The sequence below is a fragment of the Triturus cristatus genome, chromosome 5_1, assembly GCF_964204655.1.
Source record: "Triturus cristatus chromosome 5_1, aTriCri1.1, whole genome shotgun sequence".
NCBI lineage: Eukaryota > Metazoa > Chordata > Amphibia > Caudata > Salamandridae > Triturus > Triturus cristatus.
Genome location: NC_140587.1, coordinates 141,512,044 through 141,534,760, shown reverse-complemented (window position 1 = coordinate 141,534,760; position 22,717 = coordinate 141,512,044). Strand labels below are relative to the sequence as shown.

At 45.7% G+C, this 22,717-nt stretch overlaps 1 protein-coding gene across 2 annotated transcripts in view; it reads left to right on the top strand.

Moving 5' to 3' along the window:
- The window catches only part of RECQL4 (RecQ like helicase 4), a 183,199-nt gene that overhangs the window by 19,599 nt on the left and 140,883 nt on the right, over positions 1-22,717 (top strand). For both annotated transcript variants that reach the window (XM_085604639.1, XM_085604638.1), the window contains exons 2-3: positions 15,119-15,229; positions 21,823-21,856. In XM_085604639.1, coding sequence (XP_085460765.1) covers positions 15,146-15,229; positions 21,823-21,856 — 118 coding nt within the window. In that variant the 5' untranslated portion in view covers positions 15,119-15,145. The remainder of the gene's footprint in view (positions 1-15,118; positions 15,230-21,822; positions 21,857-22,717) is intronic.

Sequence of the window (22,717 nt, the reverse complement as noted above, 5' to 3'; positions counted from 1 at the left end):
AGGAGCGGAGTTTTCTGCACTCCACGAACACTGCGGAGCGCAAAGTGCAGAAAACCCTGCAAACTTCGCGAACGTAGCGAAGTTCACCACCCAGACCTCCTTCCCTGGCATTACTGGCATTTCCCAGATTTTGAGCCTAGTTCTGGCTTCACGTCTCGAATAAGAGTGTGGACTGGTGGGGTAAGTGATTGTAAGGAGAAAGATAAAAACAAGCATTGGCATAGCCAATAGGTCTCGTTTTGGGACCTTATAAGTATTTAGTTATGCAGCACAATATCTTTGGTGCAACAACATTAACATTAACTGTTGCATGGTTAAACACGTATAAGGCCCCAAATGCGAGACCTATTGGCTATGCCAATGCTTGTTTTTATTTTTAAAAGGACAAGCAGTGCTATCAGGCTCCGGCTGCCACTTAGAGGTAGAGAGAGAGGTGTGTAGAGAGAGAGAGAGAGAGAGTTGTGTAGAGAGAGAGGGGGGTGTAGAGAGAGAGAGGGGTAGAGAGAGAGGTGTAGAGAGAGGTGTAAATGGAAAGAGATTAAAACATGTAACTGGCAACTGATACAGACAATAAGTAACATCACGCATTTCAGAAAACCAATACCAACATTGATTTTCTGATTATAAACAAATCTCTCTCAGTGCTAATAAAAGACAGCAGGTGATTACCGGCAAGAATATTTCCTTGCAAGTGTAATACTGTTTACACACATCAATGCGTGTCATCTTCATAAAAAAATTGGGGTAACAAGAAATATGTACATTAGTTGCATGTGTGACTTTCTTTTAGTTTGCAGTCCGTGTACTTCGACTACTGGGCTTCTAAATGTAGCGAAATTAACTTTTATTTCTCAGAATACAGTACAAAAATGAAGCATAGAGCAGATATTCTGCTGGCGGGCCTTCAGATTGCACGGTGACCCCTGCGCCCCAAACTGGGCTCCAATCAAAACTTGGGCCGCCTCTGAAAACAGACAATTTATTGGAGCGAACATCAACATATTTGTTTCCATCCACCTGTGTGCAATGGTGAGAACTCAGTAGAAGTGCTTCTTGTGAAATAAATACAAACAAATAAATCGGGCCAGAACAATTCTGTGAGATATCATGCAGCTGAAAGCAACTCCGTCATGTTAATCTTTTCCAGAGGTGTCAGAAGCAGACATTCTGGCTGAGACCCTCTTGGTTACTCAGCGAGTCTGTTTCATTTTTAGGTCTCGCCTGAGCCAGCGCTTTGGCGCTGCTCTGGCGAGAGCTATAGAAAGCGGGATTTGGAAGTGCAAACGAGTACTTTTCAGGCCGCCAACTACAGTGCATGTGTGCTGGGCGCGCGCACCATTTGGCAGCCTGCTAATCACTTTCACGGCCGCTTTGATGTTCTCAGTGAGCCGCGCGGCCACTGAGAACATCAAAGCGGCCGCGAAAGTGCTCACCATATGCCAGCCTTCCCTGTGTTGCTTTAGCACTCACCGCCCCCCACCCCCCTTCCATTTCTTCGTTGTAAGCATTGGTAGTAGTATTTACACTGAACCAACCAGCGTCTAGGAAACGGTGATGACAGCGTTTCAAGCACTTCGGCAGTTTCATCTTCACCGCTGAGGTATGGTGGCCATGCATGCTAAATTATTTCCATTTGTGCACATAAATCTGCCCCAGCAATGACTGAGAGCAAATACCCAGACAGTAAGAATCTGTTAGATTCTAATATGTTCCCCCTGAGCAAGAATGCAGTGTTAGCGTGTTTGCCTTCCTTTGTAATTTCCAGGAAAGAAGCTTCGCTCCTTTCTCAGGGGGACCCCTCCTTCCAGTTGTCTTCCTCATAAGATTAATCCCGACCCCAACCCGGTGCTCAGAGCAAAAACAAACACGGCTATATGTAAACGTATCCAGCGTTGCCCGGCCAACACCGCCACTCTGTTCTACGCCATACATTTTCGTTGCGGGCCCATTCCTTTCCTAGTCTTGTAAGTTGATAACAGTGACCTCGGCAGTGGCGTTGTTCTCATTGCTATGCCGCTTGTTCGCGTCTAAAGTACCCACTTAGAAACTGCATTCACACTAATGGAAGCCTTTTCTCAATGCCTACTAAACAGTTTGCATATTTACCATTATTTACAGCTGCGCGCTCTGGCAGCACGAGATGGGGGTGACTTGAGCGATGTGAGGTTCACTCTGTCACAGCATCATACGTCCAAGTGCCCTTATGTGCTGAACATGTTTGAAGGATGATGAAGACAAGCTCATGAAAACAATGTTGAAGACAGCCCACAGGCTGAGCAAACAGTGGATGGTCTAATTATTATATGCAAATCACAAATGACGACACAGGAAGTGAGGTCACAAGAAGTGACGCCTTGCCTTTTTAATAATCCTTACTTACTAGGTCAAGGGCCCATTTTCCAGAAACCGCAAACTAACAAGCAAAAAGAAATATGAGAATAGCACTTTTTTGATTTTCCTATCTTTGTTACATTTATTTTCCATATATCAAAGGTGTTACTGAGCTCTGATTTGACTAAAAGGAAAATATATTTAAAGCAGCCATGTGAAGCATGTGCACTTCATTCTTAAACTGCTTCTAGGGAGTAATCAAAACGTGCTAGGTATATTTTTAACATTAAACTTGCTGTTAAAGTATTTCTGTTTCTTGCTGGTGTTCTTTATCTACCTCAAAAAGCACTTAACTTCACATTTGCAGTTCCTTAAACAATAGAAGGGTTAATGGTAGCAAGTTCTCTGTTCTTGAAATAAGGGATTAAAACATAACTCCTTATTGAGCCATTCCCTCAAATAAAAGGTATGTGTTGCGTGCTTGCAATGAGATGTCGTACAAAATTTGTTGCATCCCCTTGCCAGTCCCTGGGGTAAGAGCTTGAGGGGTAAGCATAGCATTTTTACAGCTAGTGGAAACACTTGGCAGAAATTTGTGGCCTGGTAAGACAAGCATAGCCAATAGGTCTCGCCTTTGGGACATTATAAGTGTTTAGCCATGAAACAGTTGATGTTGCACCAAGGATATTGTGCTGCATAATTAAATACTTGTAAGGTCCCAAAGGCGAGACCTATTGGCTATGTCAATGCTTGTTTAAACATTTCTTCCGCCAGCCTGTTAACTTGTAATTGCATGAAGCCAGGGAGGGGGAAGGTAAGATTCTTTCTGTTTCTCTTGTAAGCCATTGGCCGGACATTGGGGGAGGGGGAGGGGTAGAGCCGGCCTTAGTATTAGAAACAAGAAGAATCTTACTCCTCCCCCATCCCCCCCCCCCCCCCCCCCTTTGTCTTCATGCATTTAGGAATTAACAGGCTGAAAGACTAATATTGCAAAAATGACACAGACTCGCTAAGTAACCAAGAGGGTTTCAGCCAGCAGGTCTGCTTCTGACGCCTATGGAAATTTTCAAGGCAGCTCTAATCACTGTGCCTCCTGCAGAGCCCGGAACTTGCACAGTGATTATCTGCAAAAGAACTGAGCGTGCGTGGGAGTTCCAATGGCTTGAGGCCGTGAGGCTGACAGCTGTTGCTAGCAACACAGATCACACTAGATGACTGGAAAAAAGCAGCTAGGTGCATAGGGTGGGTAGGTACAGTGCCAGGAGTGCTGCCCCTGAATGAAGGAACTCAGGAAACTTAAGGTAATTCGGAACATGGTACTTGCTGGGGATTGCCCACATAGGAAACCTTGAGGGTGATGAATTGACGCCCTTTACCTCCCCACAGACGGTGTATGAAATGAACCCGAACCACAATGTGAAATACGCACATCTGAGGCCCACTTGGCACATAGAGGGATATGAGAGACTTAGAGATCCCCCGAGTACGCCACCTCTGGAGGGTAGGTCGTTAACGGAAGAGCTGGAGTCAAAGGCGATCTCAGTCACTTACACAACGCTTAATAACATGCCGGACAATTTGGGTCGGTTGAGAGACCGGTGGTCAAGAGACATGGGAGATTTGAGGATGTAAACTAGGAGGCAGTCCCGATGCATCCGTGTGAAGAGGCTTTAAAGTCAAGGTTGCGATTGCTCAGTTCAAGATACTGCACCAAATTTATTACAACCGGAAAAGATTACATTGCATGGGGATGGCAGAATCCCCAGCTTGTGTAAACTGTGATGACGCAAGGTTACATTCATGCACATGTGGGGCTGCCCAGCCACCCAAGCAGTAGGGGCTGCTACCAGATGGGAGATGGTGGGGCAGCAGATGGAGCAGGAGGGGGTGAACGGGAGGGAATGAAAAAAAAGAACTTACCTGGAACGGCTGGCTGCTGCCTCTCCAGGTTATGAAACATGTCATTTGTACATTTTTTTAAGCTTTGCTTCAAATGAAACTCTTTAAAATAGAAATATTTGTGGACATTACCACATTTACAGCTAACTTTGTATGTTTAGAAGAGCAATAATGGTGAAAAATGCACTGCAAATGCTTGCAAGTACACTCGAAGCTATGATTTGAGAGTCTTTTTCATTTTGAAACATTTCTTCCGCCAGCCTAAACACTGCAGGCTTTAAACAGAGAGCAGGTCATGTGCGTGAGAGTTCCAATGGCGTGAAGTCGAGGTTGCACAAGCGGGCGCGGTGAAAGTTAAACAAACACTGCAGGCTTTAAACCGAGAGCCCGTCATGGAACTGCAATAAATACAAAAAGTTACATTATTATTAAATTAGGAAGTTTGTAATGACTTAACAATATATATTGATTTCCAAGGTGTTAACTCTTGTTTAAACATGTATCAAAATAAGGCAACCTTAACAGCATTGTAAGTTCAAGCATTGCAATCTTCAGAACTAAAGTGCATGGCTCTTCTGTGCAGCTGCGGTAAAGAAACAAATAAAAAGAAGACGGGGTGGGTGGTGCCGATTGAAGTCTGCCACCGCCAGAAAGCAATATTAAAACCAGCACGAAAGTGAAAGCTCATTGAGGCACGCAAGGCTTAATGAGCCTTGACAGAAACCCACATGGCCACCAAAAGCCTGTGGCAGCACTTTGAAAACCCACACATTAAATTTCTCGCAGAGCAGTGCATGCGCTGGCTCAACGAGACCTAACAAATGGGGAACAGAGACAAAAGGAAGCCCAAATGGCATGGGGTGAGAATAGGAAAAAGGAAGGAAGGGAAGAAAAGAAAGTGTTTTTGGGAGAGCACAGATTGCCAACCACATAGGGAGGGTGAAATACAGAATGACAGAAAAGATTTTGCCCAATAGACTGAGTCTGCAATGGTATAGAAAGTTTACCATTGTCTCTAATGCAAGAAAGTTGAAATGACTCTTTCTTGCCTGTTGGAAAGGGAAAGAGAGCCAAATCAGCAGTGCAATGGGGCCCAGCACACCTCTGGGATCTGATACCACTGCACCTTCATCACTAATTACATCTTTGCTCTTTGAGATGAGAGCCCATGGACTAAACATTATATCCTACACCGATGACACCCAGCTCATCCTCTCGCTCGTGGAAGACCCCACCACCATGAGAGCCAACTTTCGCAGGTGTATGCTGCCCCAGAGTAGATTAAACCCTTACCTGCCTGTCATCCAGGTATAGCTACACATATACCTTCTGTCGGCATAGGAAAGCCAACTCTGCTGTTATTACCTTTCTGAAAATCCTAACACCTATCATCACACCAAAGTGAAACTCGGAAAAGATGGGTTTTGCAGTAGGTAGATCTCCTTACCAATACAGTGAGATTGACTACACATGAATGTCCAGGTAGGCATTATTGAGGTCTACTCCACAGAGACCGGCTTTCTAATCAGATCTATGCCAGTGTGTAGGAAGCCTGCTCTTTATGTAGTTTATCAAAGCGATATATTCTGTGCAAACACTCCGGGTATTCCCTTACAAGTGGACAGGGGCTTGCTCTAGCAATCCCAAGGTGCTCTTTTAGGGAGTAGTGTGGTTGAGCAGCCTTAGGCTAATCAGAGAGGCATGTGAGACGTCTACAAATACACACAATAGCCAATAAATAATTCACACGACTCAATAAGGAGATCCATACCAATAAATAAAAATAACACATCTTTATACAGGTTTCGGCACTATAATCAATACGATATGAAAGAGACTGTAGTTATAGATTCCTTACCTTTAGAATTACTCCCAGGCATTAGACTGGATCCGCAGAATTGTTTTGTAGCAGTACCCCTGTGCGTCGGTAGGTGACGTCGGTCGACTCCACGTCTGTCGACGGCGTCCTGGTCACCGGGATGACGTTGCGGTGTCTACTTAGATGCCGCCCCTGCGCTGACGTCAGTTCTTTCTTTTTCTGCACCAGCCAGCGCAGATCCGGAGAGAGCGTGCCCCTTAGTCACTTTTTGACTAAACCTTTTTCGACTTTTGTCGACACCTATTTTTGAGTCTTCGACTCCTGGTAGCACGAGTGATATCCCATTGTCGGACCGGCTTCAAGCCTTGTGACCCCTGTCAAAAGTTGATGTCCGTCACAGATCCGCACCTTGTGTGCCTGGAACGTGACTACGACCCAAAGTCGTGTTCCGGGCCATGAATCCAAAGGCTTTGAGGGAGTTGTCCCGAAAGCTCTTGGAGTCCCGGCAGTCTGCTCCGCGCCGTTCGAGGTCCCAGTCGAGAGGAAGGTCGCAGGACCGGTCACGGGACAAGTCGCGTAGCCACCACCACTCGTCATCGAAGTCTTCGCACTCATTGGGTAAGTCGAAGCACAAAAAGAAAACGAAGAAGCATCGTCTCTCTTCGTCTTCTCCCCGTCCGTCGGCCGACGCAACGCAGGACCCAGAGCGTCGTCGCTCTTCAGCTCCGTCTTCGGAGCCTGCTTCTGGGACGGCTCTGCGCTTCTCTCCCTTTCCCGGAGCCAGAGTGTCCCCAGCCCAGGTTCGAGCCTTTTACGAGATTCTTCATAGCATTTGTGGGCAGCCCGACACCGCAGGTGTGCCTTTGGGCCCCACGGACTGGGCTGGGGGCCCTGGGCCTTTGATGCCGGCGGCTTCGGCTCTGGCGCCAGAGGGCCCCCAGGGATCCAGGCCTGGATCCGGATCGGCGCTGGTCGACCTCACGGTAACTTGCCAGGTGCTGATTCCAGTGATGATGCCCCGATGCCGGTTGTGCCCCCAAACGACCCCAGCCTCACCCCCGACTTGGACCCGGTGCCGGATCGAAGTCGCCAGACGTCGGTGTCGGAGGGTACTTTTGTACCGCTGTTCATCTCTGGCATTCCCTATCACCCTGAGTGGCAGCCAGAGGAGGGTGAGGAGGACTGGGAGGGGTCTGGAGACCCTTTAGCTGACCATCTTGAGGATCCAGTCTGGCGAGAGGAACTGGGTGATGCCAGTGGTTTAGATACCTCCCCAGACCTTGGCATGCTCTCCCCCGCCCCCTACCGTGGCAACGGAGGAGGGAGTTTCTTACGCAGTGGTGTTCCGTAGGGCAGCTGAGGCCTCGGTCCTTGAGCTTCCTATGGTGGCAGTCTGGACTAACCTCCTGACAGAGGCACTTGAACAGGCAGCGGCCTCTTCGGAGCCCCTGCTGCCTTTTTCATGAAGCCCTCACAGCCATCCTTCTGGGCGCTTGGTCCAGGCCCAGCACAGGGGCTCCTGTGGACAGGATGATTGCCCGACGCCACCGCCCGGCTTCGGGCGACCACCTTCCTCTCCCAACACCCTACCCCCGAGAGCTTGGTAGTCCAAGCCTGGTCTTCTAAGGACGCATTCCCTACTGCTTTCCCAGAGAGGGAATCCAAGAAGCTGGACCACCTTGGGAAGATGTTTTCTTCCGCTATTTTAGGGCTGGAATACAGTTGCGCAAGTGCTGACACAGTGCCCGGAGGAGGCCAGGGCCGTGCTCACCTGCGCAGTTGCTGAGGGTCGAGACGCAGCTAAATTCACCATCAGGTGTGGGATGGATACCGCTGACTCTCTGGGCAGAACGGTTTCCCCGTCGGTAGCCCTAAGGCGCTACTCCTGGTTGAAGATGTCTGGTTTTTCGGGGCATGTCCAATCTCCACTTTTGGACATGCCCTTTGATGGCCGTCGCCTGTTTGGTGACAAGGCGGACTCAGCGCTCGAGCGCTTCAAGTATTCTAGGGCTATGGCCAGATCCTTGGGGGTCTCGCAGCAACCTCTTGCCCCACGCAGTCTGCCTTTCGTCCCTTTCGTGGCTATTGAAGGGGTGCCCCACCGCGTTCCACCCATTCGAGCCACAGGGCCACGCAAGCTACCATGTCTATGCGTGGCCGCGGACGTGGGATTGAGAAACCTTGCTGCTACTTGGTGGTCACAGAACACTTATACCTACAGTTCTTGAAGTGTTTAATATGGCATATTGTATGTCCATAGTGTTTTTTTAGGTTTTACCTGCACAGCGCTTGCAAAATCTACTGTATTTAAAAAATAAATAAATGAATCTTTAAAGGGGCTTAGTTTACCTTTACTTACCATTGGCTGTGTCTCACGTCATTTAACTTACCATTTGCTGACTTTCACATGGCTCCAACGTCACTCTTGTTTCCTTGCTTCCTATTGGTCAACGCCTCTGTCTTCCTCCGGGCTTCGAGTCTTTGCACCTTTGTCCGTGGAACCTGGAATAAGTACTGCTTCCGGTGGCAGTGTCCTTCTACAGCAGGGTTATGAAGTGTAGGTACTCCTTCTTCTTCCTTTTTTTTTTTTTTTTTTTTTTTTTTTACTTCTGACCTGTTTCCTTCTCAGACACTGCAGCTGTGAGTAGCAATTTGTTGAACCCAGTCTCTGCGTGCAGCTATGTGGTTTCTGATACTTATGAAGGCTACACGTTTGTGACTACAAACAGTACACGCAAACTAGACTTTTGCCATTACATGTACTGCACATGGAATGGGACAAAAGGCCTTCCCATACTGCACTTCTTTGTATTTACATTCCCCATGGGTGCAGCTGTTACGTTCCTGCACTCTCAGCAGGTTGTTTTCAACTCACACACGCCTGTTCTCAGCCTCCAATTTTAACTCACCCTTGTTTTTAATTCGCCCCTCTCCCCCCCCCCCCTTCATTGCTTTATTTATCCCAATGGTCTCCCCACCCCCAGCTGTCCGTTGTTTGTTCCTCACCTCCTGCTGTCTGTTTTGTTCCTCACCTCCTCCTGTTTGTTGTTTCTGCTTTCTCCCCCTCTCATTTGACTAACTTTCTAAAACAATATAACAACCCCATCAAAAATGCAGGACACACAGCAGAATTTAACTGAAGCTAACTTGAAGGCATAGAGAGGATCAGCAAGAGCACTGGTGTGTAGATCTTCTGTGTCTTACGGTTTTAGGAGCTGGGATGATGGTTCTGGGGTGGGTGCTCTTTATTGATTGCTCACGGTGTGGAAGAGGAAGCATGCCTTAGAAGGGGTTGCAGTGAAAATGTAGTGTATGGACATATGTGTATGGGATCTGCAGCGTGTGCTGTGTCCCAAGGAGCCCCCTCCTTCCTATGTATAAGCCTGCTGTTGTGTATTTAGTAGGACAGACTAATCTATTTTGTATATGATGGGGGCAGGTTGTGGTGTTTGTGGTTTGGGGGGTGACATGGTTGTGGGTTTCTGTTTTTTAAATGCAGGTTTATATAGCGCAAACTAAATCCTAGCACTTTACATGAGCACCAGTTGCATTATACAAAGGTGCATTCATTTTTATAGGCACTCCAGGCCTGAACAGGAGGGAAGGTCATGGGTGTATTACCGCGTTGGACCACTTTGTTTCCACAGCTAAGCACGGTCCTCTGCCCAATCCTAAAGGACGCAAACAGCACTCTATTCGGGTTGGACTTCTGATGTCCTGTACCGTAGCAGGTATAGTTGACAAGATATTAATTGGGCACATTTACTTAATAACACACCTTCATTCCCACTCAGGTGTAGGTTAGGTGTCATCTCTTATACAAATTGTCTAAGATCCGGTTGGGCCACAAGGCATGAAACATGTTGACCCTATTTCACATATTTTAAGCTTTCAGAGTTCATTTGTTCCTAGGACAGTGTTTGTTTGTTTTTACTCCTGACAAGAGGACCAACTTATCAAACCGTCTTCGGTATCCCTTAGACATTTTTAACCACTCACTCCACCACCCTACACTCATGATATCCTCTTTCATTCACCATTACAGCAACCAAATCAGAAGATCTCCGGCAAAGAGCTCCCTCGAGGGGCCTTTTGGGCATTGCAACGCTGCCCAACTAGGAGCTGCCCAATGATGAACCATGACACCCATCTGGGTGTGTGAGAGCTTATGATCATTCGGATCTGCCGATCCAGTTGATTAACCCCTCTCCCTGTACCGACTGACAGCTTCTCCTCCCTCATTTCCCTCTCTTCGGAGGAACAGCATCCTTCTATGTTTAACCGTTACAGGAGCATGGGTACTGGACCTAATAATTAGCTCTCTGTCCTTTCTTTTGTTTATAATCTCGTAATTGATGCTCACAGTGTCGACTATCACGTTTGTTGATGATGCTCAGATCTAACTCAAACAGTAGGAAAGATTGGTGGTGCACCTCAGTTGGCAAACTGCATAAAACAAATCCAGAATGGGATGCAGAAATTCTGCTTGTGAGACCTGTGACTCCTTGCCCTTCCCCTTCTCGGATGACTCCATGGCTGTGCGACCAAGTCAAAAGATTTGCAATCTTTGTGTTACCCTCTGCAGTTCTCTCACCTTCACTTTTCACTTGAACTCAATCACCAAACAGGCCTAGTTGTGTGTCAGGGTCAGTCTTGACCACACCGGGTAAGGTTTTCTTGGCTTTATACCAATTTGCCATTTAGAGCTGGAAAACAGACAAGTGGTATCTCTCGAATCTCTGTGAACTTACCAAGATAGTTTACATTAGGAATGCGATTATAATACCTGTCAAAGACGTAGGGTGTTGACTGACTTCTCTTCAGCCACCCTTTTCCCAAATAGAGCCCTCCCTAGAAATCTGGGGTTTCATTTTGTAAGGCTTTATCTGACGCTAATCTAAAACATCGTTTATGTAAAATTGTTACAGTAGATATTAAAAGCACTGTGTTGGGGAAAAATGAACATGATGACGACATATTACATTGTATGAATTCCTTTCTTATTAAATACTGGCTAATAATACATAGCACCGAAATGTCTGCCATCATGAGGGGTTCACAGTATTTGTTTACCAGACGTTGAAAGTAGACAGGCCAGAGCAGACTACAAGGCTAGTTTATGTTTAAGAGACCACAAGGAGATCTCCGTCTGAAACCTTACTAGAACAACAAATTTCCCAGAGGTTGAAAATGTTACTCAGTCCCCGAGAAAGCAGAAATAGTATTTTTATATTGATCCTTAGAGCTATCATGAAGGTCACTGGAATTATGTGGTAGGGTTGACAAAATGATGTGGCAAGAAAAAGCATTGCGAGCTAATGCAGTTCGGCCTGTAGCAGTATTATTTTGTTATTTCATCATTTTTAGGTCTCGCCTGGCGTAAGACTGCGCAGACATGCGCAGTCTCGCTGGCGAGATTTAATGATTTGAGGAGATTTCTCTAGTGGACTTTAAGCCCCGCCCCTCTTTTCCATTGGCTGGCGTCACCGTTTATGCTAAACGGTGGCCAGCCATTGGAAAAGAGCGTCTAGTGACGTACACTTTTCTCTTTTAGAGCCGTCCCAGTTGGACTGGCTGCCCCGACTGGCGTAAAAGGTTTTTTTTATCTTTATGGGGCCAAACACATGGCCCCATAAAGATAAGAACCCAGTCATGCAAACCAGTCCAACTGGGACGCTCTAAAAGAGAGTTGTTGTTGGCATTGCAGCGAGCGCTATATATAAAAGAGACAAATACGCAGCGCGTCAAAAGATAAAAAGATATCAGTTGGTGCTGCGAGTGTTTCTGAACCCTTGTTTGGCTGGGAATCGTAAGAATGCGCGCCCCCCGGACGGGGAGCGGCGGTGGAGGGCACTCTCCATGCAGCTCGCAGAGCAGCCCGCCTGTTGCGCCCTCCCTGCCCGTCCTCCTCCCGTCCCAACCCCCATTCCCTCTCCCAGCAAGCTTGTTTTGCCAAAGTTGGCATCTATGCCATCGGCAAAACAGATTACATTTACCAATGCTTGTTTATCCTCCGGTTTTCAGGCTGGGGATCTCCTCCGCTCGGTGACGTGTGCGTGACGCCGGGTGCCGTTCACTTTCCATGCTGCACAGGTTGCAGCGCCGCGGCCATATTGAGTGTTCAGCGGGGGCTTGGCTAGGGAAAACGGCCGGAGACAGCTGCTGGACCCCGGCAGAAGGAAGCGTAGGCGGCTCTTGCAGCCCACTCTATGTACACACCCCCTCGGGTGGCGGTTGCTTCTTGGTGCTGCATGGCTGCTGCTTCAGGGACCGTAGGAGGCGGCAGCGGGGAGCAGCAGCGGTGATGCCTGGCCAGTCCTGAATGGGATGCCGATTGCTGGGTTGTAGGATCCCTGGCCGAAAATGGAGGTGTATTCCAGCGGTGGTGAGGTAGGTGCTTGGTTAATGCGTGGGTGGGGTGTGTTGGTTTTTTCACTGTTTTAGTAGGATGGTTAATGTATGTGCTACACGCAGACGCTCCCTCTGATACTTGTTTGTAAAAAGTAGGCGTCAGCCAAAAAAATGCTCCTGCCTCACGTGGTCATGGTTTCCACTAACGCCCACGTGTATGTATGCTTTCGGAGCTAGGCCTAACACCGATATAGCGTGAGCGTAAAGCAATGGGAGAGACAAGCATTGAAAATGCAATAGGCCTCGCCTTTTATTAAGTTAAAGCCATTTGCTTTGCTAATGCTATTATATAGCAAAGCAAATGGCTTTAACTTAATAAAAGGTGAGGCCTATTGCATTTTCAATGCTTGTTACAACTGACTGTTGACTGGGAAGAGGTACACCTTTTTAGTGCCACTTTATCTTCGCAATCCAGCAAGGTTTGCAAAGGGTTTGGTGTGATAGTTTTTATTTAGTTACTTTTGCCAATTTTTGGGGTGAAATTTTAAAATAACGGTGAATTAGGTGGCCACAATGGCAAATCGTTCCAGCCATTGAATTACATGATTCAAGTGGCCCTAGTATGGTGGTAAATTGACCTTGTCATTAGTGACGTCATGTGGGAGAATACTAATGCAAATTATTTAACCGTTTTACATAATCCCTCTAAACTTGAAATCAAACTTGTATTGAAATACTACTCATTAACTGAATATAGAAACTACAGGCACGCTATCCTCATGCGTAATACGTATAACACACATTGTCACAATAGCAATTGTAAATGTAGATAAATAAGTAATGAAAATAAATAAGAACATACAAGACCTTTGGGCCTCAAAGCAGTGATGAGAAAGGTGTTGTGTGGTGTACAAGTAAAACTTTCAGGAACTTCATAACTGTTATGATCTCCGCATCGCTCACAAATGACACGCCAGAAAATTTTAATTACAATTAAAACAATGAGGGGTGTCTTTGGTACAGATAATGTTCCCAGTGGACACAATATGTACATTAATATATCGAATTATTCAGTAAAGCACTATTGGTACTTTGCATGACTCCCCAGAAGTGGAAGATTGAATTGATCCGATTCTGACCTCTCGGTGTTCATGGAGGAAGCAGATCTAATCTAAAATCATACTCTTAGTCTGGGCATCAAAATATCGTGGTTCAAAATGTCTTGTGCCTCGCAATCACAAACACATTACAAAAAATCAGGACAGTTTCGCTGCTTGTATTGTGACAGGCAAGGCAATGCTCTCTGATGGTTGCCAGAGCAGATTTTATTCCTCATCCGTGCTGGGTACCTGATTAGTGGTCTTGAAGAAGGTGGGTTTTTCTAAATATCCTTGTGGTATTTTATGTCCACCATTCTGCAGTGCACAGGGTTTGAAAATGATTTCAAAGTGATTTTTCACTTGGAAAATTAAAGACATTTTTTGAGCAGGTGTATTTAAGTTTAAGATACTTCTTGATTTTTCTTTAGTTCTTAATCGAAGCACCCTTATTCCTTCTTTGGCGTGAATGTCCTTTCAAGATAATACAGATTCTTTGCAGATGTGAAACTTTTGTACAAAGCAGGCTATACTTTTCGGTGGATGATATTTGTTCTTACTGGGCATTTGCCCAAGTTTTTCTCACTACTACACTTTAAGAGTATTGGCCAGTGTTTCTGACCCTAATCCTTAGGCCTGATGCCCCAACTAGCGCTGTTTTTCTGTTGCTTCACTGCTGTGCAGCTGTGTTGGTGCCCATCAGTTAGGAGAAGGCTGTAACCCATATGAGGTGAGTCGCATATCTTTTGAGTCTACAGAGGACCTGTGGAAGGATTCTGCTAAGCTGTGGCATGGCAGCAGTTGAATAGGTACAAAGCGGTAAATGAGATTACTGATTATATGGAGGAATCATTGGCAGAAAAACATATCTAAAGAGCAACAAACCTTTGGGTGTATTCGGAGTGGGAAACCATGGTACTGTCAAGCCAGTCTGACTGTACACAAGCAGAATCCCCTGCCCCTTTGGGTTATGCACTATTACAGCCGCCTTGTCCAAAGCAAAAAGTTCTTAACATACTGCAGTAATCTTGAGGTGTTGACGTTTGTACCTAGGTCGTGGAGGCGCAAAGTGGGCTGGAGTAGTAACAAAGGGTCTCTAAGATAATCTGGCTGGTGGACCGAATTATGTTTTTTGTGGTCAATTGAAGGGCTATCCTGCTGGAGAGCAGATTTTATGATCATGTGATTTATGTATTCATTCACACTTTCCTCATCCTTCCACTATATACAAACATATGTACATACAGACAGACATATGCACACATATTGTAAGTCTACCTGAAGCTCTGTTAATTCAGAGCAATCTCTGTCCCATCTGCAGAGGATCCCCCTCAATGCTGAGCCAATTGTAGTGCTCCACAGGTGACAGCCAAGAAGGTGCTTTTTAATCAATAAATTGGTACACGTGTATTCCATTCCTTATAAGAATGGATTAAAGTTAAAAAGTGGACTTGATGCAAGTATTTTAGATGAGGAGGGCACAACAAGCACTGACATTTTACTGTTTCTATTGAAGTAATCTACATATGTGAGAGTTAAACAGTATGTTGTGATGCTGGCTTTGACTTACTGGCTGATGTGAGAACTTTGAACTGAAGTGGTTTTGTCGTCTTCGCCACAGGTGTAATAAAAAGCCGCATCCAGGGCAATGGATCGCTACAACGAGCTGAAGGTACAGCTTAAGAACTGGGAGACGGGTTTCCTGGCGCAGCACAAAAGAAAGCCCAATAAGGTAAAACAAATGCTGGGTGTTGAGCTGAGGAATGAAGGGCAGAGCTGTTCCTCATGAAGGGCAGAGCTGTTCCTCGTGAAGGGCAGAGCTGTTCCTCGTGAAGGGCAGAGCTGTTCCTCATGAATGGCAGAGCTTTTCCTCATGAATGGCAGAGCTGTTCCTCATGATGGGCAGAGCTGTTCCACACGAAGGGCAGAGCTGTTCCACACGAAGGGCAGAGCTGTTCCACACGAAGGGCAGAGCTGTTCCACACGAAGGGCAGAGCTGTTCCACACGAAGGGCAGAGCTGAGAGGAATGAACAGGAGGTCTGTGCACAGAGGTGTGGGGAAGGAATGACACATCTGTGAGCAGAGCTGTGCGGCAAGGATGGCAGAGCTGTGAACAGGGTTGTGAAGCAAACGTAGCACAGTTGTTGAGTATAAATAGCACAGCAGTGAGTTATAAATGGCAGAAGTGCCTTCAAAGTTGTGAGACAGTAGTGGAACTTGAGAAAAGTGGTGGAGTGAGACTTACCTGTGATCAGTTGTGGAAGTGTCAGTAGCAACTTATGTATTAAGGCTAGATTGTGTGTGGAGCTCTGATTTTGTTTTATATATATTTTATTAGTTTCGAAACAAAATATTCTGGCACATACAACTTTCCTCAGGTGTTCATCTGTCAATCATAAACTCTGATCCCTCCCATATACAAGTGAGATCCTCTTAGGCTATATATATATATATATATGTAGTCCAATTCCCAGAATCAAAGCACCATGCCGACGCCCCCGAAGTAGTGCGATTCAGTTACAGTAACAACAATCAAGACGCAATGAGGACCATCGGAATGGCGCCTGAGCTTAGCGCTTGAAAAACAAAACAGAAATACCCCCCCACCCCCGCACTTCCTCCCCGGCGTGGCACACAGACCAGGATGTTAAGATAACAATAGGGCACAGAGTATCAGTCCGCTATATAAATACCATAGCATATCAGGAAAGTTCTACAGCAATAAAATTAAGTGCAGTTGGGGAGACGTTAGATTCATTTATGCATGTACTAAGCATGTGACCATCGGGGCAAGTCGATCAGATCGCTAGTCGAAGATTCCACAGCCGAGTCCTCCTCCAAAGCCTTCAACAACACCGTTAATGCTTCCCAAGCCCTGGCAGCCTCTAAAGCTTTCTCGTTGTGTGTGCGGCTAGCTGTCTGTAACCTAATAGTGCCCTCACATTCCGCCCATCTAAGTAAAACAGCTCTCCGTCTCCGAACACTCGGGCCCCTCTAAGCTTTCCAGTGCGCTGTAATATCTCTTTTGGCCAACAGAAGACCCAGATCTAAAAACTTGCTAGTAATCTTGGTCTTAGATGTGTGGGGGTACCAGTGGAGTAAGCAGGGGCATATACAGTGGTCGAAGTGGGGGAAAAAAAGTAGGGGAACTGTGGGCGGAGCATCAGGGGGTGGGAATATTCCGAGGATTGGGTCAGTGGGCGGAGTCAGAGGTGTGGCTAGAAAGAGCAAAACATCCCAATTTTTAGTATGTTTGGCATTTCACTGACGAGTTACAGCTTATAATGTTATTTAATGCAACCAATAGATACACATTTATTTAAGGTTTAATAGATGAGTTATTGACATTAAAATACATTTACAATGTGGGATACGTATTCAATCACAGAATGTCCCAAATACGCATATAGGTGGAATCGTAAGCCATTTGTGTCCGAGCCATGCAGTTTCTTTCATTAGCACTTCTCCCTTTTTCTAACCATTTCTGAACATAACATTTGGCTTTAGATTCGATGACAGTAAGCCCCACGTGTTGGGGAGCACTGTTGATGACATCATTCTATGCCCCACGGTCAATGCAAAATTGTATTCATGTGTTTTTACATGCTTCATGCAACATGTCATGAAGCCAGCATTAGATGCCTCTTAGTTTCTTGTTATTGTATCTAGACCTAGCACTCTAAAACAACCCAGACCTGTTGGTTTTGCAGATGCTTTTAGCAGTATCAGATGAATGAGATACAACTATTTTATGAGTAGTTTGTGTAATTACCACTCAAGTTAGATAGCAATCAGAATTGCAAATGCACCAATTCTGAAATTATGAGACTCAAACATTGGTAGAGTCAAAAATAGGTAGTGGTCCTCAGATTATTTCAATCAGTTATTTTCTCCCCTACAGGCTACTATCCTCTGCAATCACTATTAGGCACCTTCCTCCTTTGTCTCTCCATGAGCACTGTAGGTGTCTAGGAATACCACCCACCAGAGACTGCATGAGAGAAGTTCAAACATGAATGGCAAAATATCCTAGTTTGCAAATGGTTTCCACATAATTATAACTCTGCCGAGTTTGCCACATAAAGCACCATCTGCTTCATAAGCTGATGGTTTTACCTAAAAATGTGTTTGTATCTCAAATGGATCAAAACAACGTGACTTGTGTTGCTGTGAAGGTGAGGGCCCTTTACAAAGGTTGACTGGTCACGTTCTCAGGGCTGCTATTAATGAGGCGAAAGCTTTGCAGAGACTGTTAGTATGTGTAAAAATTTCAAAATAACAAAGTATCAGAAAATGTACCACATTAAGCTGCAGTCTTTCTTTGCTGCATAATTTAGTCAACACTGCAACATCATTTTGCCCTCCATTACTTCGTAATTGCAGCGGCCCAAAAGCAGGCAGCACATGTTAAAAGTGCTTGCTGCTTGAAGCAAAGAGACACCGTGAAGTTTGAGAACTTAGGGACATATTTACGGGAATGGTGGTGCAACGCATCAAGTTACTTTGCTGTGCTGCCCTGCGTCACAGGGAAAGGGCAGAAATGCACCGTCTTTATCCAATACGGTGCATTCCTGCCCTTTCCAAGTGTGCTGGTGCTGTTTCGGCAGCCTAGCGCCAACGCAGGCACCCTTGCACCATGGTGCAAGGGTACCTCCGTTGCATGCAGCATTGTTTTTGTGCACAAAAGCAAACTTGAGAGGGTTTTTCCTCTTTGTATGAGTGCTGCACATATAGAAAGAGGAAAACAGGGAGAAATAAGGATTTTTCTCCTTGTTGTGCCTCCCTTGGGGAGGCATAAGATTTTGAATCAGTCCCAGGTTTACAAGTCCTTGTAAATCTGGGAATGCATAAAAAACGTGAGAGTTGAGTGGGAACACCCACTGCAACGCCTCCCTTGTGCAGAGTAAGTCAAAGCAGTAATTTGCGCTGTGTTGCATTACTCCATATTTATGAAACCATTCAAAGCCATGCAAAGTGGCTTTGCGTGGCTTCATAAATATGACTTACAGATTTGTGACGTGCATTTACCACGTTCCGTGGTGCAAGCATGACGCAAGGCCCTTGTAAACATGCCCCTTAGCCTGGTGTGCATGCAAATCCTGCATTGCCAATCCCTGGTGAGTTGCATTAATACTGCTGGAACAAGGCCAATGAAGGCACCTATGTGTGAGGTGGACTGGCCTCAAGGGTCCTGTGACACCAGGGACAAAGTCACTGCTGTTCTAGGGTGTGCTGCTTCGTAGGCCTACCCGCAAGACTGTAGGTGAACTTCAGTATGGATTGTAATGGACAGGCCTTCAAGGTTAACCCACACTGGCCACTGGTAGGGTCCACTTGCTGGTGCTTAGAGAACAGGGCTTCTATGGTCTAGTATGGCCTTCTAAGGTCTAGTAGGGGAATGTGCTCCCTCAGGAGAGTGGTCTGGTGGACTGGTCATGAACCCCGATTCCCCAGTTCCAGATTTGGTAGCTCTGGCCGTAGTGCCACATCCTATCCTCCCTGAGCACCCTTCTGTCCCACTGAGAGACACTTGCACTGCCTTCAGCTACAACCCAATTCTGCCCCATTATAAACACCTGGCTGTGACTCAATTCAAATTACGCACTGCCTGAAAAAAGTAACAACATCCTGGAAAAAGCAAACACTCATAGGCACAGGAAGATTATGTAAAGCGTGCGAAATATAAGCAGGAACGACATGGCTACTTTAGTTTTTACACTCCTTGTTTAGAAATCAATGAGTGTTTTTTGCCTCAAAAGTTGAGGACATGAAAACTGTGCTCTTAGTGTACACAGGTGTGCCTTTGGTGTACTCGTGGACAGCAAGGAAGGGCATAAGCAGGGCTCAGAAGATTAAGGGATTCTTGAGGAAAATCTGATCTGACTCACAGAAACCCACAGGGCTCCTCCACATTCATGTAAGCCAGCTAGCTGCTCAAACATCGACATTATGTATTCAAGTGTCCTGCTAACTATACCTTTTGAACTGTCTGGCTTGCTAACTCTCCTACCCAAAAAAAACTGGAAAGAGCTCTTGAGGGTAAAAGGCAAAATTATATTTTCATTCGGGAAGTGAAGGATACATCCAACTTTATTTTTTGTGGTGACACAATCGTACCTTAGTTAGGCTGTAATGCATTGCTAAAACAAAATCACAAACCTAAGAGGTCCCAAAGGCAAGACCTATTGGCTTTGCCAATGCTTGTTTAGATATCTCATTTGTAAATGGGGCACTTTTAATTTGGTGCCAGACAGGGCCAAACTGGGAACCCAAAGCAGCCCTGGCAAATTTGTGTCCATCCCCTGCACAGTGTGATGCCTGCGAACGCAGCAAGCAAGCCTGATGACTGCAAAAGGGACACGGGGAGAGGGTGTTCTCTCCCCTAGAAAATTTTGGAAAAAATTACATAAATGGTGCATTCTACAACACATTGTATTATGTATTCCATTGTATTAGCTTTTAGAGAACAGAAATGATGACCTTACGGTGCACCAGGATACGACACTCTTGTTGCGGCCCTTCAAGAATTCCCTCACTATCACCCTCCAACAGCGCCCCTCATCTCTCCACTGCCCCTCTCTCACATGTATTTAAATTGTTTTATAGTGCCTCTCATACCAGTGAGGGACTTGGAGCACTTTACATCATGCACACATACAAAGACAATTAATCATACGTGTGTAAATCAATGTTTAGAAAATGTTTACAAGACAAAAGGGGCTACAAGGTGTTAGGATTCACATGCCATCAATTCTGGTTGGCATTTTTTAAAGATCTGGAACACAACCCAAGGGTTCAAAATGTAACACAGTAGTTGGATTTTCTAATAAGAATGTATTTCTTCCCAAACAAACCAATTTTAGCAGTATTAGGATAATGAATGACTGGGGAAAAAACATAACTTCCAAACCCTCACCATGCAGTTTGCATGCAGCTCTCTGTGACAAAAGCCGTAACCCACTGTGCTTTGCCCATTAAATACAGTTCTGTGATTTGTATGGTACAGGTTCTTTGCAGCAGGCATTTTAACCCTCTGCGCTACAATGGATGGGTCAAAACTGGCACTAGACAATACTCCAATATCTCTCCAACAGGAAGATCAACCACCAGAGATATAAATCTTGACTCTTTTATTTTTGCCTGAAATCTTCTGGGCTTACAAGGAATCCTGCTGTGATTTTTGCGTTTTTGAGAGTGAGAAGTGAGTCATTGTGCTGGACAGCCCTGCGGGTTTTGTTACTGGGGGTCGGTTTTGCAGCCTCCAGTAATAAAACCAGCCTCCCTTCCGATGCCCAGTACACCAGCCCGGCCTTGGAGCCAGAGCTTATTTGTTTTCACAGTCAGACCCTGGATGGGGTTCACAAGGGGTTCTGGTGCTCGGGTGTCACAGAAATGGACACCTCGGGCTGCTTTTATGTTATATCCTTAGAAAAGGGTAAACCGTATTTTCAAAAAGACCACATCCCTGAACATAGACAGAGAAGCAGTACACATTTTATAAAATATAATACAGAAAACAGCAGATAAGACATTAAACATTTTCCACATTTGTTTTTAAAAAGCGCCAAGGTTTGAGCACAGTCTGCCACAAATTCCACATGAAGTCCTCTTCCTTTCCGTGTGGTATTGTCAGTCTGGGTGAGCTGGAAAATAAAGGGCAGATGAGGTCAAGGGCGAGGCCGCCAATGCGTCCTAATGTGTCCATTGTATTGGTCACAGCGGGGGCAGGTGGGTGGCCTCCTCACTAAATGAGGTGTAAATCACTGCCCAGCCGGGCCCATCAGAGGTAGCCCGGGTTTGTGCCGGGCACCACGGCTCCTACAGTGTTGCTGGGCAGGGGTCCTGGCAACTGCAGAGGCCGTCCTCACTATGCAGCACACCGGCCTGGATGATCCTGTCGTTTTTTTTTTTAACTCAGAGCATTCCTGTCGTCCTGGGACGCATTTTTGAAATGAAGAAGTAGGGTAACGGACTTTGTTAAATTAAATAAGTAGGGGCACGCCGTGCCCTTCCGTTCCCGCCCACTTCGACCACTGGCGCCTATAACAGGTTCAATATCTCTCTCCGTAACATCGCATAGTAGCGCCACCACTTCCTCCCAATAAGATTCCAGCTTGGGGCAGTCCCACAACATGTGACGGAAACCCACACCCTCCCGGTTGCATAGCAGGAAATGTGCTGTGGTCGTGTAAAAATATTTGTGTGTGGAGCTTTCATGTTTCTTGAACTGCAAAGCAGAGGGAATCGATTACAGAGCCGCGATGAGTGAATGGCAGATCTGTGAGGCGTGCATTTCAACACATGCTTTGTTGTTTCCTTCGCAGGCGGACATAGACAGTGCCACCGAGGACACGAAGAGTAAGTATTCCCACTTATTTCTACTGAACATAATTCTGCATATATGGACCCTGTTGGAAGCATCAGTGAGATAGAAAGGTTCGTAGAGCGTGAGCCTACAGGACAACTGTTGCAGAAGACTTGCGGGGGGCCCTGTAAGCTGAAGACATGCCTTAAATTAAGAAAAAAATCCTCCTTGCTACTTGCAACGCGACTGAAATGTTATTCAAAAGTAAAAACAATCAGAAGGTGTTAAGTATGTGCAGGGAGAATCAAGCTTCCTACACAAACTTGGGTGTAGGCCCTGGCTGCAGAGGGCACACCCTCAACTGTAGGCAGTTCATAATCTCTTTCAAGCCGGAAAGAGGAGAGCTGGCGGTGCCTGGAATGAAAGTGGGGTCCGAGAAATGGATAGTGAGAGCCAGGTTGAGCTGGTGGTTTGACTTGTTTTAAAGTACAAGCCAGTCCATGGAAACATTTATATAAATCACACAAAAAATGTTAATTAACATATTGATATATTATGTAACATATAATAATGTATTTTTCAACATTTGCAAGTATATACATGTAAGACCTTTACTAACATGAATGACTTTTCTAGATAAACCTAGACAGATTTAATCTCAATACTTCCCCATTATTTACATCGTTGTCATGAGTAGGCCAATAGACCATTCGTGTTGTGTGGTGAACTGTATAAATAGTTAATACTTTATTATTTTCAATACACAGTCAAACCAAATGTAAGTGCGGTTTTTTGTATAGTGCTCACACCAAGCACAATCTCTTTTAGATGCTGCCAGACAAGTTTTGAGTCATGTAAACAATGTCCAGTGCAGTTAAGTGGGATGGAGCAGAGGTGAGCTTACTACATCACTA